Source organism: Penaeus monodon, chromosome 4 (genome assembly GCF_015228065.2).
Source record: "Penaeus monodon isolate SGIC_2016 chromosome 4, NSTDA_Pmon_1, whole genome shotgun sequence".
In the NCBI taxonomy this organism is placed as follows: domain Eukaryota; kingdom Metazoa; phylum Arthropoda; class Malacostraca; order Decapoda; family Penaeidae; genus Penaeus; species Penaeus monodon.
Genome location: NC_051389.1, coordinates 53348965 through 53366464, shown reverse-complemented (window position 1 = coordinate 53366464; position 17500 = coordinate 53348965). Strand labels below are relative to the sequence as shown.

Here is a 17500-nt window from a genome sequence, read left to right as displayed (position 1 = left end):
ACTTGCCTTATCTGTATTTCTCAGTTTATGTCAACTTCGCGGCAATCGCCTTTGTTAATATGTATTTCATAAGAACTGAATTAATATCTTTGAAAGGGAGCATCCGTTCCTTTAAAAGATGGTGTATAAGTAAAGAAATATATTTTATAAAATCACACGTTTAGTAGACCTAATCGTGGTATTTACTCACTCTATAAAGTACACAGATATTTACTTAATAGATGAGCCAGTAAGTGAAAGAACAAGCACATTGTAATTCACATCATATCACAATAACCGAGTCAAGAAATGTAGGTGAATTATTTTTTCTCGAAAATATTTCTTTTAAGTCAAAGTGTATTTGTAATCTGAAGGTAATAAAAGACGAAATTCTCCTTATATGTGTTTCAATGGGCGTATTTACAGTGTATATACCAAACTTGATCCTGAACAGTGCTGCCTGGCGTGTCAAGAGAGTTTCATAGAACAGTACGGTATCCCAAGAAAAAAAAATATTGAGCGGAAAAGGAAAAGATAGAGGGAGACGGGAATGGAGAGGAAGAGGAAAAGGGAGAGGAGAGGCGAAATGTAGAAGGTAGAGGGTGAAAGAGAGAGTGAGTACATTTTTTTCCGAGGAATTTCCACGGATCTCACTAGTAATGACGATGATGACAATGATGGTGTAATGATGACGGTGATAATGATAAACACAATCACATTAGTAATAAAAATAATAGTAAATAATGACAGTGATGACGATGATGATTGATGATGAATAAACAATAATAACAATAAAAATGACAATGATATTGATACTGATAATAATGACAATAACAAAATAACAAGACCAATAATAGCAATACTGATGATAATATTAATGTGTGTGTGTGTGTGTGTGTGTGTGTGTGTGTGTGTGTGTGTGTGTGTGTGTGTGTGTGTGTGTGTGTGTGTGTGTGTGTGTGTGCACGTGTGGTGCTGTGTTTGTACGCATGATTTCATGTGTGTACGTGTGGTTGTGTGTTTGTACGAGTGATTGTATGTGTGTAGTTGTGTGTGTGTGTGTGTGCGTGTGTGTGTTTAATACAAAATTTCAAACTTTAGCAGACTGATTCATGCCCCCTGTTTGGTAACCCCGGCCTTAGACTAACCTAAAAGAAGAAGAAAAAAAGCAAAACAAATAAACAAAAAAACTTTTTTATCATACCGCTAACTGGCTGAAAAAAAACTCCCTGTAACTTAAACGACCAAGTGATATCACTGATAAGATTACCTGCATTACGTCTGGATTAAATTAGTAATAAATGTACACGTAACAAATCATCGTATAAAGTCTTATCCTGACACTTATCCTCTGCTACGTGGCACAACATAGGGGTGAGGGTATATTTCTGTGGAGTCGGCGTCTGTGGAAGAAACACTCATTAAAAAAAAAAAAAAAAAGGCTCTTAATTTTCCAATGACGTAAGGGAAAAAAAAACATGCTTTGGAGTCAATACTACCATCTTCTCTTTTCCATTTTTTTTACTTGACTTGACACAGGCCATCTATTAAGTAGTGAAGAGTGAAAACGGAACTCCTCAAACTCCCTCCCTCCCCCTTTAATGAGAGCCGCCTTGCGATACGGGAGCTTGAGGTCCCAATGACCTGGTGAGGGCTACCCACTGCCATCTTAGGGAAAATGGACTACCAAGAGTGTGTGGTACAACAGGTCATCAAGGAGATGACAACCGTCCAGGTCCAGTCTACTGATATCACTGCAAAGAAGCCCATGAAGCTTCTTTGAAGCAGTGCATAAATTTGAAAAAGTAATAAGGAGCAAGGGAGAAAGTTTTCCAGAGGCAAAACGTTGTGCCATTGTGCTGTTCAAATAGCTAATCAAATTCTTTGCCTTGGTTCTAGGCCAAACTCCTTCCCATCATCCCTTTACTTTAACCTTAACTTCTTAAACCACTCACTCTGCCACTACAGTTCGACCTTAATCCTCAAAGGAAGCTTCAGATCCAGAAAAGGCCTCTGGCGACTTGTTCCACCAAAAGCAGAGTAGGGGTGAGGGGTTTATTGAGGAGACTCCTCCCAAAATCCTTGGAGCCATCGGGCAAGGCTCCAGAGGCCTCAATGGTGACAGCTCCACGTGCCGCTACATCTATGAGGTCCTCCACTGCTAGACAGAATGCCCCTGAAACAAAGGCTAAGGTGTGCCCCTTGCTCAGGCAAAGGAATCCTGAGCGTGCACCAAGGACTACTCCCAAATTAAGGTCTTTGGAGCTGTAAGGCAAGGCTCCAGAGGCCTCCATGGTGACAGCACCAGCTGCCATCCCATCCACAGGAGCCTCTGCTGCCAGACAGAATGCTCCTGAACCAAAGGTTCAGATCCGCATTTTGCCCAGGTAAAGGTATCCTGTCCGAAGAAAGCCTGTGGAAAATAATTCCACAAGTAAACAACTTCCCTTAATTAGGCATTCCCGAGGCGCTGGTAAAGGAAAGCCTAAAAAAAGGTGTGGGGTGGGCCTTAACCACAGGTGCTGCCAAACCCCTAATGAAAAAAATACTTTGTCAGCTTAGATACCCTGATCTAATGGAATTGCCAGGGAATTCATGCAAAATGGTAATATCTAATATCGTTATGTAACCTGTAATCGTCCGATTTCCCTGAGAGTATTCAAAGTTCAACACCATTATGGGACCTTTGATAATAGACCTCATGGAGGAGTAGCAGTGATGGTACATCAGGATATTCCCTTTCAGGGCATCCACCTGCAGACAACACTGCAGGTGAAGGCTATGAGGATAGGCTTGCATCAGAAGCATCCATTCCCAAAAGCAGCAGCCAGTACCGTCGACCTCCAGTACTGTGGTGGTCTGTCAGAGCTAAAATGCTAAGTTAACTTAAATGATCACCCAGCAATGTGACTTTGATGCATTATAAAAAGACCCAATCCAAGGCCTGGCGAGTGCAAAAGGAGGCTAGACAGACGTCGTGGAAACGGTATAACTCCAGGACCCCCTTAGGATGGGTATGGGACATGGTGCACAAGAATCACTGGAGCATATCCATGCCATTACCTGCTCTGCAGATAACATAATCCTCATGAAAAGATGTTGGAAATACACCAGCTAAATTTAGTTCAGAGATCTCCTCTGGAGCATCTTACACCGCCTGTTTCTCCACACTTCGGCCTTAAAGGAGTCCTACTTTCCAAATGATATCTCACTTATCGGACAGCTCCCAAAAGTTCCTGCTGGATCTATTCAGTAGGATCTTTAGGGAGGACACAGTGCCATCCACATGGAAAGATAATCATTTCTATCCCCAAACTTGGCGAGGGAACTACAGACCAGTTTCTATCACCAGCTGCATCTGTAAGCTGATGGAGAAAATGTTAAACTTCAGGTTGACATGGCTGCTAGAAAAGGAAAACGTGCCCTTATGAGGATAGTGACTGATATACAGAATTCCTTCGCACAGCAATGTCACATATTAGCAGTCTTCTTTGACCTTGAAAAGGCTCACAATACTACTTGGAAGTTCTTTACATTTAGAAAGCTTCCTTTGCTGATAGAAAGTTTTGATTGTGGATGGGAAACAGATTCTCTTGCCTCGAAGATCAGCTGAAATGTGTCCCACAAGGGACTGTCTTAAGAGTGACCCTGTTTGCCATTGCTGTAAATGACATCGTAAAGGTCGTTCCAGGTGCTCTCTCGAGTAGTCTGTATGTGGATGATTTTACACCGTATTGCTTAGGAGGAAGCTTATAGGATGTGCAAGGACGCATAAAGAATGCAGTAAATCAAGTGCAGGAGGCAACATACCATAGATTCAAATTCTCTCCAAGTAAGACACTGGGCTTTCCACAAAAAAGGAAGTTCAATCCTTCCTTTTATTTAGAAGTTAACGCATTGCATTTTGTCCAAGAGTTGAAGTAATTTTTGACCCAAGGCTTACCTGGGTGCCTCACATCAAACAGCTAAAGGTGAAGGCTACAAAAGCCTTAGTGTTTTGCGGGTTCTTTCTCACTTGTCTTGGGGTGCAGACTGCACAACGCTTCTGCTCACAATACTACTTGGACTTGACTATGGATGTAAGGCTTATTCATCTGCAACTCCCACTGATCTCAGAATAATGGACTCAGTTCATAATGAAACTCAGAATCTGCACAGGGAGTATCTGTATGCTGAGAGTGGAGAGACTGCATGAGACTACAAAGGATTCCTACATCCAAACTGGTTTTCTACCTTGAGGACAGCTAATCTTATGGCAGAAGAATGCAGAATCTTGTGGAAGATCTCAGTTTGAATCTCTCCAAGGATCTAGTTGTTGGAACTCCCCAGTTCTCCCTTGGACCAATTTAGTTGAGCTGGATTTGGTCAGAATAGGAAAAGCCTATTAGCAGTATTATAACAGTATTAGCAGAAATCGGGGATAGATTTCTTCACCATATTTCTAATCACGAAGGATGAAATGCAATTTATACAGATGGTTCGAAATCTGAAAATGGTGCGTGTTTTGCAGCAGTGATCAGGAGGAAAACAGTCTTTCCCCTGCACCTTCAATTTTCACTGCAGAGTTACATGCCATCCTTGCGGCCGTCAAAATGACTACAGACCTTAGGAACCATTCTTTTGTAATTTTTGCGACTCTCGTAGTGCTTTGCAAGCAGTCAAGAGAATAACCTAATCACACCCAGTGGTAAGGGAGATTCAAGACTGGCTGGCATTGATGTCAGCATGCTCAGCCCTGTGATGCTCGTTTTCCTCTGCCACAGACTGATTTGGAACCCACCATCAAAATTTGTCTTCGTGATAAATGGAAAGACGATGGAGGCATACCTCTAGAAACAAACTACGAGAGACTAAAGATTATCTTGGCAGTTGAGTGACTAACATCCATCCCAGCCGACAAGTAGAAGTAGTGTTAATAAGGCTGTTAATCGGGCACATAAGATTGACTCATGGGTCGATGATGGCTAAAAGTGAAGTACGTTGTGAGGGAATGCCAAGAGCCTCACAACGGACGCATATGTAGTGGAAAAATGTGAAGCATTCTCAGACCAAAGACGTGTGCACTTGTCTCCCCCATATTCACTGAGAAATGAAGGACACTATTTTGAACAAAATTGAATTATACACAATATTTATGCAACAATTGTATACTCTTAAAAACATATTTATGTTTTGGTTGTTAATATATCTATTTTTTTATTTTTTTTTATAGGACATTATTTAAACGACTTAAATATTTTATAATTTTTAATCCCACAAGGTATTCGCTGTTAATGACCTTAGCTGTTCACGCAGCAGATAATTTTAAATAATCAATCAATCCTCTAAGTCTTCATCAGAATTTCGGACTGCCTTGCCTTTTTGTTGGTGATGGGAAGGCGTACATGCATAAGGCGGTCCCCGAAGAGAAGCTTTTGTCAATCGGTGCATGATGGCGATGTGACCATCACCGGTTCCTATCTCTCTGAACAGTATTACAGATAGATCTACAGTTGTCTCTCATGGTATACAATGTACTTTGCATGAAAAAATAAAGTTCCAACAAGTTCAAAGACCTATACTATCCCATGATATCTAGACACAAAATTGAAACATTCCCAGTCCCTTTGTCTCATTGGAAATGGTATTTTCAAGTTGTATTGTTGAGTAAGAACCGGTAATGGAGCCAATAATCTACCAAGACTCTACCCATCGGCATCTTCATCGAAGGGAATCTTTATCCGGGGAATGTGTGTTTCTAAGCAAGTGAGTTTTTTGAACTTGAAGTGTACTCTCTGACAGGACAATGTATGGCCATCTCAAAATCTGCAATAACTCGGTCACATGTTGTGGAGACCGTCTAGTAAGGCAGTGTACAATTATTATTCTCCTGTAGATTAACCGGCAGGTCCCAAGCATGGACTTAACCGTAGATAAGCACGCAAAATACCATCAACTAAGTCCCGTTTATTTCAAATCAAATCAATCTCAAAAGTGAAGACTAGGAGCCGCTATGTTTGCAACCCGTTGTCGTAGACGATGAACTGCTGGTCATTTTCATTCTTAGATACCGTATACTCCCTCGGGGTCGGATCAAGGGTTTCTTCAGTAGATGCCTGCTTTACATCAAGATGTTCAAGGAAGGCCTTTCCCCTAAGTACATAACAAAGTTGTAAGGTTACGTGGTCTTTGTCCAGGGGAGTCTCTATCCTGGGGAACCTTTTTCTGGGAATCCCTTCTAAGCGGGTGAATTGGTAAGTTTCCCAGAATACATCACATGTGTCATTTAAGATAATTGTTTTTGGACTAATTATGAAAATGAAGATGAAAGTCTATTAAAATTTTTCTTTCCCGGGTCCGAGTTTTTATTAATATAGGGAAAAAAATCACAAATGCATGGTTTAAACATATCCCGTATCACTAGCAACTTTTAGAAACACCAATAACAATCCATATAATCAAAACACTCCGGGTACTCACCTATTATTACTTAATCTTTACCGAATTATAGTATACATAGAGAAACACACCCAACCCCGGGTGTTGTGTTGGTGTTGTGTGGGGTTGTGTTTTGGGTGTGGTGTGTGTGTGTTGTTTTGTTGTGGTGCGAGCTGCGTGCGTGCGTGCGTGGGTGTGTGTGTAGTGTGTGTGTGTATTGTGTGTGTGTGTGTGTGTGGTGTGTGTGTGTGTTTGTGTGTGTGTGTGTGTGTGTTGTGTGTGTGTGTGTGTGTGTGCGTGTGTGTATGTGCACATTTATATTCAGCAATATAAATCACACAAGAATTATATGACATTTCTTTACTATAAAGATTATTTTGTTACTATAATGAGATGGAAATGCAACATTTTTGGCTAGTTTCACTGATAGTATAGTGAAGAGCGTTGGAGAAAATATCTCTTTTCTGTTATGTATTTTACACCACTGCAGGAACTCACCTCTGAATACACAAGAAACTGGAAAATCAGCCAGCACATGGATAATCCGGGAACCAGTTTACCCATGCTAAGAGCTCTAACGGAAATACTACATCACAGAAAGACGTGTTGAACACTGAAATCCCAGGCAGAATACTGTCTGCGTTGCTACTGATAACGAGGATTAACAGCTTTTCAGTCATATAGTGTTTTGTTTTACCGACTGTTAATTGTGAAATATGTTTGACTCACTCTATATCATCTTTTACAATTTGGGATAAAGGGATGCAAGCAAAAAATGTTTTGCGCGCGTGATGTGTGTGTATGTGATTAAGGGGTATTTGTGTGTGTTTGTTTGTGTGTGTGTGTGTTTGTTTGTGTGTGTTCGTGCACGTAGGTCTGTGAGTTTGTGCGTAAGAGGAGGAGAGAGAGAGAGAGAGAGAGAGAGGAGAGAGAGAGAGAGAGAGAGAGAGAGAGAGAGAGAGAGAGAGAGAGAGAGAGAGGGAGGGAGTTGATTATCGGTGCCGTTTTCACTGATCCTTCAGAATCTCTCTGACGTAACGTCTGTATGCAACAATATACAAAAGTACATGAAGGTCATACTCATAACAAGAACGAAAAGTGTTGAGGGTGTTTAGTTTTAAAACAAAATTTAAAAATTTTCTCTACGGGTCGTCAAAGGTACCGTAACTCGGTAAATCTATAAAAATAAAAAAGATGGTTTGGGTAGTTTCCCGCCAATCAAATTTAAAGGAATTACAGCATTTCAAAAGTGTTTTCTTTAAAAAGGAACATGATGAAAAGATTTTTAAAAAGAAATTTCCGGGACTCTGCCCGGAAATCATTAAAATTGACAGATAAAAAAAGTAAAAAATTTTAAAAGGATTTAACATACAACTTCGAGTCCTCGTGTTTGATAAATTCGCGGTTTCCTTTTAAGCAAGTAAACTCGGTCACTCACAGTTTATGAACGAGATGAACCAGGAAGCAAGATTGCTATCGGTTAATTATGTCTTAATTTGGTCAGTGACTAAGCGTATGTCGATCACAAAAAATAATCGGACATGTCCTTGTATGGCAGACATTTCGTTACGGATCATTATTACACACACACACACACACACACACACACATTATATCTATCTATCTATCTCTACACACACACACACACACACATTATATCTATCTATCTATTTCATCTCTCTTTATATTATTATATATATATTATATATATATATTATAATATATGTGTGTGTGTGTGTGTGTGTGGTGTGTGTTGTGTGTGTGTGTGTGTGTGTGTGTGTGTATGTGTGTGAGTGATTATGTATATATTATTTATTGAAATTTTCCTGCCATGTATATGTATGAATATATACATATCTATATATGTATATAATATAAGCACACACACACACACATATATTCTAGAACTCAAATGATTTATTTTATATCATTTAATGGGATTTTATTTCATATTAGATATTATTTTAAATATTATACTTTATTATGCATAGTTTTATATAATCTTATGTTTTATATGATACTTTCCCTATAGCTTTTTTCTTTTAATTTAAAAAAAATTTTTTATGTTTTTTTTTTTTACTAATATGTGTTTTTTAAAAAAATTTAATAATCTATATTTTTGTGTGTTTGGAAGTGCTTGTGAAACGGGAAGTGTGCTCATAATAATGATAATAATAAAGAGTTTAGTTAGTAAATTCATGGCTGCAAAAGTTTACAAAGTGGGCATTTAAGTGTCTAATACATCCTTAACCCAGTGGGCACGTACGGCAAGAATACATGCCATGCCTACTGCAATACAAGCTGTTTACTGTATTTACACATAGATGGCTCTACAAGAACTTAGCCACCAAGGAGTCAGTTATTAGACTTACCCATCTCACCTGTTTACCCTTTTCCTTGACTTTTGAAAAGGGTCTCTTGCATTATTGCATTGTCTTAAATGTTTACCAAGATTTTAATAACAATTTAATAATCATAACATCAATAACAATTTTTTTTTTTTTTTTTTTTTTTTTTTTTTTCTATCAAACCCGCGGATGTAGCCAAAGGGTTTTTAAACCAATGGATCCTATTTTTCTATCAATCTTATAAGGATAAAATTTTTTCTCCCTTAGAAAAAACAATTACTTTAATTATTATTGTTTCATTTAGAAATAGATTTGTTTTTGAAAGGATATTTTTATTCTGCAGTAATCTTTAAGGTTTTTCTTTTTGTTGTATCTATGGCAAAATTTTGAGGAATGGGGTTTTGTAAGATGGTTTTTGCAAAGTCGCACTGGGAGGAATCTTTTTTCGTGAGGGCGTTAGGTGGGGCCCTTCTTGTGGCGTTTTTCTTAGCGTGCCAAAACCCCCCTTCTCTTCTATTCTTCTGTGGGCTGTTCCCACGTTTCTATTTTCGGTTTGTTGTTTTTTGGATTGTCAGGTTGGGCCACTACTTTTCCACAGGAGATGTATTTTTTCTTTTACAAGGGACCCCAAAAAACGGAGACGTACGAACTATGGTAGTGTCCAAATCACCCGTTGACCCCGGTAGTTGTCACCTTTCTTGCCATGGATGCCAGAGTGGCCTGGGACCCCTATTTGCTGATTTATTTATTGGCACCATGTAGCTTTACGAAGATATTACCCAGAGTCTTTTTTGTGGTTCCAAAGGGTTTTAAAAGCTTGAAGTGAAATTAATGAACTAAAAAAATTATTTCATCGTGGGTCGTCGATATGCAAACAATGTTTTGTCAATAGCAAAAAGTTGGGAAGAAAGATCGATGTATGTTTCGGCAGTCAAAATTTCAATTGCATTCAGCGACCATACCCCCGCCCCCACACCCTCATTTGTCTTGGAGCCCGGTATATAAAGAAAAAATTGGATTTTTAAAAAGGATTTCAAAACCCGCGGCGTACCTCCACCTCCGGCCAGGGCCTTAGTTGGGGGAACCAAGTTCCCATGAGGGAAAAATTGGGGGGTTTCCCATGGCGCTAGTTTACTGTCCCGGTATCAAGGGTAGAGAGACTAACGACTTTCTCGACGAGGTCGTGGATCTTGTGGAAAAGGGGCCAAATGCCTCCAATGCCTTGATGTGGCTGGGGTAACGACCCACCTTAGGGGCATAGGTCGAGCTATTTGGGCCCCCGTTGAGTGGGAGGGGAGGTATCCTGACCCCACCCAAAGACGCTCGACCGAGTGCACTTCAGGGCTAAAAGACACACAGTTACAAGCATTCTGCACACCACCAAAACCTTTAAAATCGGAGTTTGATGCCGAGCCATAACGTTTGCCCCCAAAATCTATTTTAGACCTAATCAGGGTTTATACCCCTTTCAAAATGTCTACTTCGCCTTTGTTACCAGAAATGCATTTTAAAAAAATTTCAGGGCTTTTTGACATTTATTTTTTAACTCCCAAGTGGTTTTTCCCAAATTGATTTACTATCAAAAAGTAGCCCAAGAAACTTTGCAGAATTTAAATAGGTATTGGTGGTTGTCTAGAGTTAGCCTGTTTTGGGTTTCTCCTACGTGAAAAAATTAGCCCAATACTCTTTCAAATGGAAAACTTAAAAAACCCCCTGGGGCCCCAGTATAATCATTCCAGTCCCAAATTGGATACGATTTGTGAGAATTCGCATTATTGCTGGAGTGCCATAAGACAATCATAGCGTACAGTGAGTTTTTAAGATTCCGAGAGGAGTGGTAAGATGTCATTAATCATACTAAAATAATTTTGGTGACAAACCATTTCCTTGTGGGACCCCGTTTGCCTGGACAAAAATGCCCGAAAAAGTGATTTTGTCAGAAAAAAATTTGACAGCAAACTTCTGTCAAAAATAAAATTTTTGAATAAAGCAAGGCAATTTCCCGTAATCCAAAAGCAAAAAATTTTTCTGAGTGGGCCCATATCCCCATGTCTGTCGTGGGTTTTTTCTATATCAAAAACAAAATCAAAAATCTTTTTGGCAAGGCCTCTTGAATAACTGTCCAGCTTTTCTAGCTGATCAGAGTTGGCGTCCCTTTCGGGAAACCGCACTGCTCGTCAACTAGTAAATTACTGGGAAATTTAAAAAAAACAATAGCCTATGTTAACCAATTTTTCCAGACTTGCATAAGCAAATTTTCAAAAGCAATTGGGGTAGGAGAGGCAAGTCTGGGGTTACCCCCTCCTTTTAATATGGGGAAAGTGTGGGGAAAGGCCATGAGTTTTTGGGAAAAATGTGACTTTTTCCAAAAATTTTATTGACACTTTTAGCAACTAATCATTTCAGATTAAGAGCTTCATCACTCTATCGAATCTCATTGGGGCCCGGGGATGTTTCCCCTAAGGCTTCTGGGCTCAGACAAGCTCATTCATTGTTAGGTCTTTATTTTAAACAAAATCATCTCCTGTGGCAAAGGAATAGGGTTTCAGCTCAGCGGCTTCCCTTTGGGGGTCAGGAAAACGGGGGTGGTATTTGCCGAGTGGTGTAAGAGAACTGCCTGGGGAGTACATAGCAATGTCTTTTGGATTGTCAAAATTGGTTCCCTCATGAAGATGTTTTTAATTTTACAAGATGTTTTTTTCTTTTTGTTTTATTGAAGTGGCCAAAACCCCTGATTTTTGGTAGGGCATTTATTGTAGAGACAAAGCTACGCCGGAGTCTCTTTTTGCTTTTTTACTACTTACGAGCCCCAGTCTTGCTGTTTGTAGTTGCAAAAGTTCTCATTTGTATGTTATTTTTTAAAAGCCGTAGGCCCTTTTTGCTCGGCACAGGCCTTTCGGGAATTGTGTCCACATGGAACTCTAGCTTAACGTATCGTCGAATTTTAGGAAAGGATGAATGGCTTCTATAATCGAATTTTGAAATTGTTTACTTTATCATCAATGGGGTTTTCCAACAAGTTCGAGCTTTACCTCCTTTTGAAGGGGACCCAGTCTGCCGTTTTTGTTAAATTTAGGGGCTGAAGGCGTTCTCACTGTGTCCAGAAAATTTAACAAAATAGGAAGATGACGCTTCCCAACGGCGTCAATGGTGGCCACAGGCACTTGGCTGCTATTGATGAAAAGACCAGTGATAAGTCAAAAAAAGCTCAAATTACCGGTATTATCGTCCACCCGCTCGGGCTACCATCATTCAGAAGGTTAAATCTGACTCATTAAGCAAATTTACTACTTGCTACCCCTCCATCCCCGAGGGAACCCCATAACGAGATGAGCATTAAATCAGCTAAAAAAACTTTTTTTTGGCAGACGTTCCTGAAGAGCAAAGAGTCATCTAGGCTATTGCTGCATCGGTGGACAATAAAGTGAACAATAGCCAGATACGTGCCCCTTTAATTTTTTTCTTTTCATGCGACAATTCCAAAGTAGAATCAATAGTCACTTCGTAAAAGGGAGGCTTTGGTGGATGTACATGGCGACTCCGCCCCCACCCCTACCCCCACGTCCTTCCGAATAAATGTAGTTCCTCAGGGGAAACGACCCCGTCAGAGCGGGGTGTTAAGGGTTTTTTGGGGAACTATAAATCGGGAGCATAGGACGAGGTAAAAAATTTAAGGGCATTTTCTTTAGATCTAAGACTTTGACAGTTCCCTTTTATAAGGTCGACGCGAAGATTACGTTTTATGGGGTTTGGAAGTGCCTTGTCCCCCAGTTTTTTCTTCTTTTTTTGGAGGGGGACGCCTCCTCTCCCCCCTTTTCCCGGGGACCTCTCTGGGAGGTTTGGAGACGAAACCTCCATTCCTGCACCCCCGGTGAGGGAGACGGGCTGACGATTGCGATCTGTTCTCTCCCCCAGAAACCCATCGCGAGCCCGACGAAGTCCCCAGGAGTAGCCCGGGCGGGAAGGTGCGCTTGGACTGTGATTTAGTTATCCTCCCTTTTAGTTTTAAATGGGTTTATGCAGTCATTTTATCAACCAATTTGGTCAGGTGATATATTTAACATTTAATTTTTTAAAGGTCTGTTTAAATTCAGCAATTTTTTTATCCTAGCTGAAGCTGTTTTACGACTTTCTTTTAAAAATATTTTTTCTTTTTTTGTTGGATTTTTTGCTATCAACCACGGCATGGGCCCAAAGGTTATTAAGCCAATGGATCCTATTTATTTTTTCAATCTAGATAATGTCATAAAGTTTTGCTCCCTTAGAAAATGATTAATTTTTTACTTTTTTTCATTTTCTGTAATAGTTTTTTGTGTAAAGTCTTTTTTTAATTCTGAAAAGTTTTTTAGTTTCTGCTTTGGGTTTGTTTTTTTGTGCATACTGTCAAGGATGTTTTTTGTAGGGTGGTGTACATGGAGGCACGTGGGGGAAAAATTTTCTCTTAAGGGAGTGAGGTGGGGAATTCGGGTGGGATTGACCCACCGAGCCAGCACCACCTCCTCCCCTTTTCTCCTTCCCGTGGGCGTGTCCCAGTTTTAGTTTTTTTTATTTTTTTTGTGAGTTTGGAGGTTGGTCCACTACTTTGCCACAGGAGATGTATTTTTTTTCTTTTATAAGAGACACAAAAAACCCGAGATCGTACGGACATGCTAAGGTCAGATCATCAGTTGACCAGCTAATTTTATCACCTCTCATTGCTATGGTACCAGAGGGGCCCTGGTACCCAATTAGCTTGATTGATTTATTGGCCAATGTAGCTTACGAAGTTTTACCCGAAGTTCATTTTTGGGGTTTCTAATTTTAATGGTTTTAAAGTGAACTTAAAGGAAATCAGAAAAAATAACTATTCTATGTGGGTCGTCGAAGTGCAAAATCAATGGCTTTATAAATGGAAAAAAATTCAGCAAAAAAATATCGATGTATGTTTCGGCAGTTGAACTTTAGTCACTTTAGTCGACCATCACCCGCACCCCACACCCATCGTCTTGGAGCCGTCGGATATATATGAAAAAAAGGGAGATGTTTAATAAGGATCTTCTGAACCTCTGGCACCTCCACCCCCGGCGCCAGGGCCCTTGGTGAGGGAAACCAGGTTCCACGATAGAAAAATTGGGGGTTTCCCAGGGCCCTATATTGACTAAACCCGGGGTATCGAGGGTAGAGAGATCTATCCCGATTTTCTGACGAGGGGGGATTTCCTCTGGAAAAGGGGCCCTATTGCCACTATTGCCTTTTGGGTCAGGTCTCGACCCACCTTTGCGGCATAGCTCAAGGCTAACTGGCCGCGTCTGAGTCGGGGGGGGGGTATCCGACTCCCCCTCAAGACGCTCGACCCGAGACACTTCGGGCTCCAAGACACACACGCAAGCAGGCTTTCGCACAGCATCCAAAACCCTTTTCCAAATTTTTCTCGAGCCGAACCATACACGTTTTGACCCAAAATTTACTTTAGACCAAAATCAGGGCTTTATATCCCATTAGCAAAGACTGTCTACAGCTCCCCTTTTGTTCCCAAAATGCACTTTAAAAAATTTAGTGTTTTTTTACATTTATTTTTAAAATGACCAATGTGGTTTTCCAATTGAGTCTACTATCAAAAATAGCCCAAAAAAACTTTGCAGAATTTTGAATAGGTTTTGGGGTGGTTGTCTAGAGTTAGCCTGTGTTCGGCTTTCTCCTCGTAAAAAAATTACCCAAACTTTTTCAAATGGAAAACTTAAAACCCCCTGGGGGCCCCAGTTTGAATCAATATCCATCCCCAATTTGGATGCGTTTGCTGAGAATTCTGCATTATTGCTGGAGTGCCATAATGCACAATCATCACGTACAGGAGTATTTAAGATTCGAGGAGGACAGGAAAGATGCTTTGTCATACTAGAAAAATGTTGGGACAAGACATTTCCTTGTGGGACCCCGTTTCCGGAAAAAAATGTCCAAAAAGTGACTTCCGGAAAAAAATTTGAAGCAAAAGTTCTGTCAGAAATGAAATTTTGAATAAAAAAGGGGAAATTTTCCCACGTATCCAAAAGATAAAGTTTCTGAGTGGGCCCATATCGCCATGTCATGTGTAGGCTTTTTCTATATCTAAAAATACTGAAATCAAAAATCTTTTTTGGAAAATGGCCTTTTTGAATAGACTGTCCAGCTTTATAGGACGGAGTTTGGCGCCCCTTGCAAAGCCGCCGCTCGTCAACTAGTAAATTCGGAAATTTAAAAAATGAATAGCCTCGTTAACAATTGTTCCATGATTTTGCATAAGCAACTTGAAACCAAAATTGGGGGGGAGGAGATGGAAAAGTCTGGGATTACCCCCCCCTTTTTAAATGGGGAAAGATGTGGGCAAAGTGCAGAGTTTTGGAAAGGTGATTTTCCCAAAATTTTATGTACCTTCTAGCAACTTAAACATGCTCATGATTAAGTGTTAAACTCTCATATCGAAAACTATTGGGGTGGGATGTTTCCCTACGGGTTTTAGGGGTCGACAAGCTCATTCATTGTTAGGTCTTTATTATAATCAAAATCATCCCTGGGCAAAAGGGAAAAGGTTGCAGCTCAGCGGCTTCCCTTTGGGGTCAGGAAGCGGGATGGTATTTGCCGAGCTGCTTGTGTAAGAGAACGCCGCGAGTAATTTGCAAGTCTTTAGGATTTTTAAAAATTTGGGTTTCCCCATGAATGATGTTTTTTAAATTTTTCAAAAAATTTTTTTTCTTATTTATTTATTGACATGGACCAAAAACCCCTAATTTTTTGGTAGCATTTTTTTAGAGACAAAACAAAGCCAGGAGTTCTTTTGCTTTTCTTACTACTTACGAGCCCTAGCTCTTGCTAGTTTTAGTTGCAAAAGTTCTCATTTTTGTTTTATTTTTTAAAAACCGTAGGCCTTATTGCGTCGCCAGCGCCTTGCGGGAATCTGGTGCCACCTGGAACCATGCTTAAAAGCTATCTGTCGAAGTTTTAGGAATGGATAGTGCTGCTTCTATAATCGAATTCGAATATTGTTTTCTTATCATCAATGGTTTCCCAACAAGTTTTGACTTGACGCTCCTTTTGAAGGGGACCCCCTTGCTCGTTTTACGTTAAATTTAGGCGTGAGGGGGTTTCACGGTCGCAGAATATTTTAAACAAAATAGAAGATGATCGCTCCCAACGAGTCGTCAATGGTGTTTCCACAGGCACTTGGGCTATTTATGAAGAACCAGGATAAGTCAATAAAACTCAATTACCGGATTATGTCCACCGCTCGGATACCCTCATTCAGAAAGGGTTTAAATCTGATCATTAAGCAACTTCACTACTTGCTCACCCCCACCACCCCCCGCAGGGAACCCCATAACGTTGATGAGCTTAAAAAAACAGTAAAATTTCTTTATTTGTGGAAAACGTTCCCGAAGAGCAAAGAGCTCATCATAGGCTATTTCTGATCAGGGGGGACAATAAAGTGAAAATATAGCCAGTACGTGCCTTAATTTTTACTTGCATGCGACAAATTCCAAAATAGAATCAATAGTACTTCTGTAAAAAAGGGGGGCTTTGGGGGATGTACATGGGGACTCCCCCTCCCCCCTACCCCCCACGATCCTTCCGACATAAAAAGGAGTTTCCCCAGCGAAACGACCTCGTCAGGAGAGGTGTGTTAATCGTTTTTTGGGGAAAATATAATATCGGAGCATAGGGCGAGGGGGTAATAAATTTTAAAGGGCTTTACTTTAGATCAAGCTTCGACAGTTCCCTTTTTAAATGGTCGACGCGAAGATTACGTTTTATGGGGTTTTGGAAATGCCTTTCCCCCAGTTTTTTTTTTCTTTTTTTGGGGAGGGGACGCCCCCTCCCTCGCTTCCCGGGGACCCCCTCGGGAGGGGGTTTGGGGACGAAGCCTCCATGTCCTGCACCCCTGGGGGGGGGGGGACGACTGACGATTGCGATCTGCTCCCTTTACGGAAAAAGATCCGAGCCAGACGAAGTCCTCACAGGATAGCCCGGCGGGAAGGTGCGTCTGGACTGTGATTCGTATCATCCTCCTTTTGATTTTAGACTGGGTTGATGCAGTCATTGATCAACAATTTGGTCAGGTGATATACTTTAACATTTAATTCTTTTAAAGGTCTGTTTAATTCGCAATTTTTTTATCCTTTGTGCAACTGTTATGACATTACTTGATAATACTATTTTCTTTTTTGTTGGGTTTCTTGGCTTCAACCAGCGGCATGTGGCCCAAAGGATTAACCAAAGGATCCTATTCATTTGTCAATCTAGTAAGGTTAAAATTTTGTCTCCCTTGAAAAGTGATTAATTTTTGTACTATTTTTTTTTATCTGATAAATGTTTGTTGCTGTAAATCTTTTTTTTTAATTCTGAAAAGTTTTTTTGTTGTTTTCTTTGGGTTTTTTTATTTTTGCATACTGTCAAGAGAGATTTTTTTGTGAGGGGGTGTACACTGGGGGCACTGTGGGGGAAAATTTTTCTCTATATAAGGATGAGGTGGGTAATTCGGGTGGGATTGACCGAGCCGAGCCAGCACCACCTCCTCCCTTCTCTCCTTTCCCGTGGGCTGTTCCCCCAGTTCATGTTTTTTTTTATTTTGTTGTGATTTTGGGGGTTGGTCCACCACTTTGCCCCGGAGATGTATTTTTGCTTTTTTAAAGACCAAAACACCTGAACTGTACGGACTATGCTAAGGTCCAGAAACATAGTTGACCCAGCTAATTTACAGCCTGCTCATTGCTATGGATACCAGAGGGCCTGGGACCCATATAAAG

The 17500-nt window shown here is 40.4% G+C and overlaps 1 protein-coding gene across 1 annotated transcript in view; it reads right to left on the bottom strand.

Moving 5' to 3' along the window:
* The window catches only part of LOC119572335, a 35422-nt gene extending 28406 nt beyond the window's left edge, over positions 1-7016 (bottom strand). Inside the window, 1 exon segment of the mRNA XM_037919386.1 lies at positions 6895-7016. Coding sequence (XP_037775314.1) covers positions 6895-6960 — 66 coding nt within the window. The 5' untranslated portion in view covers positions 6961-7016.
* Positions 7017-17500: the final 10484 nt, after the last annotated feature.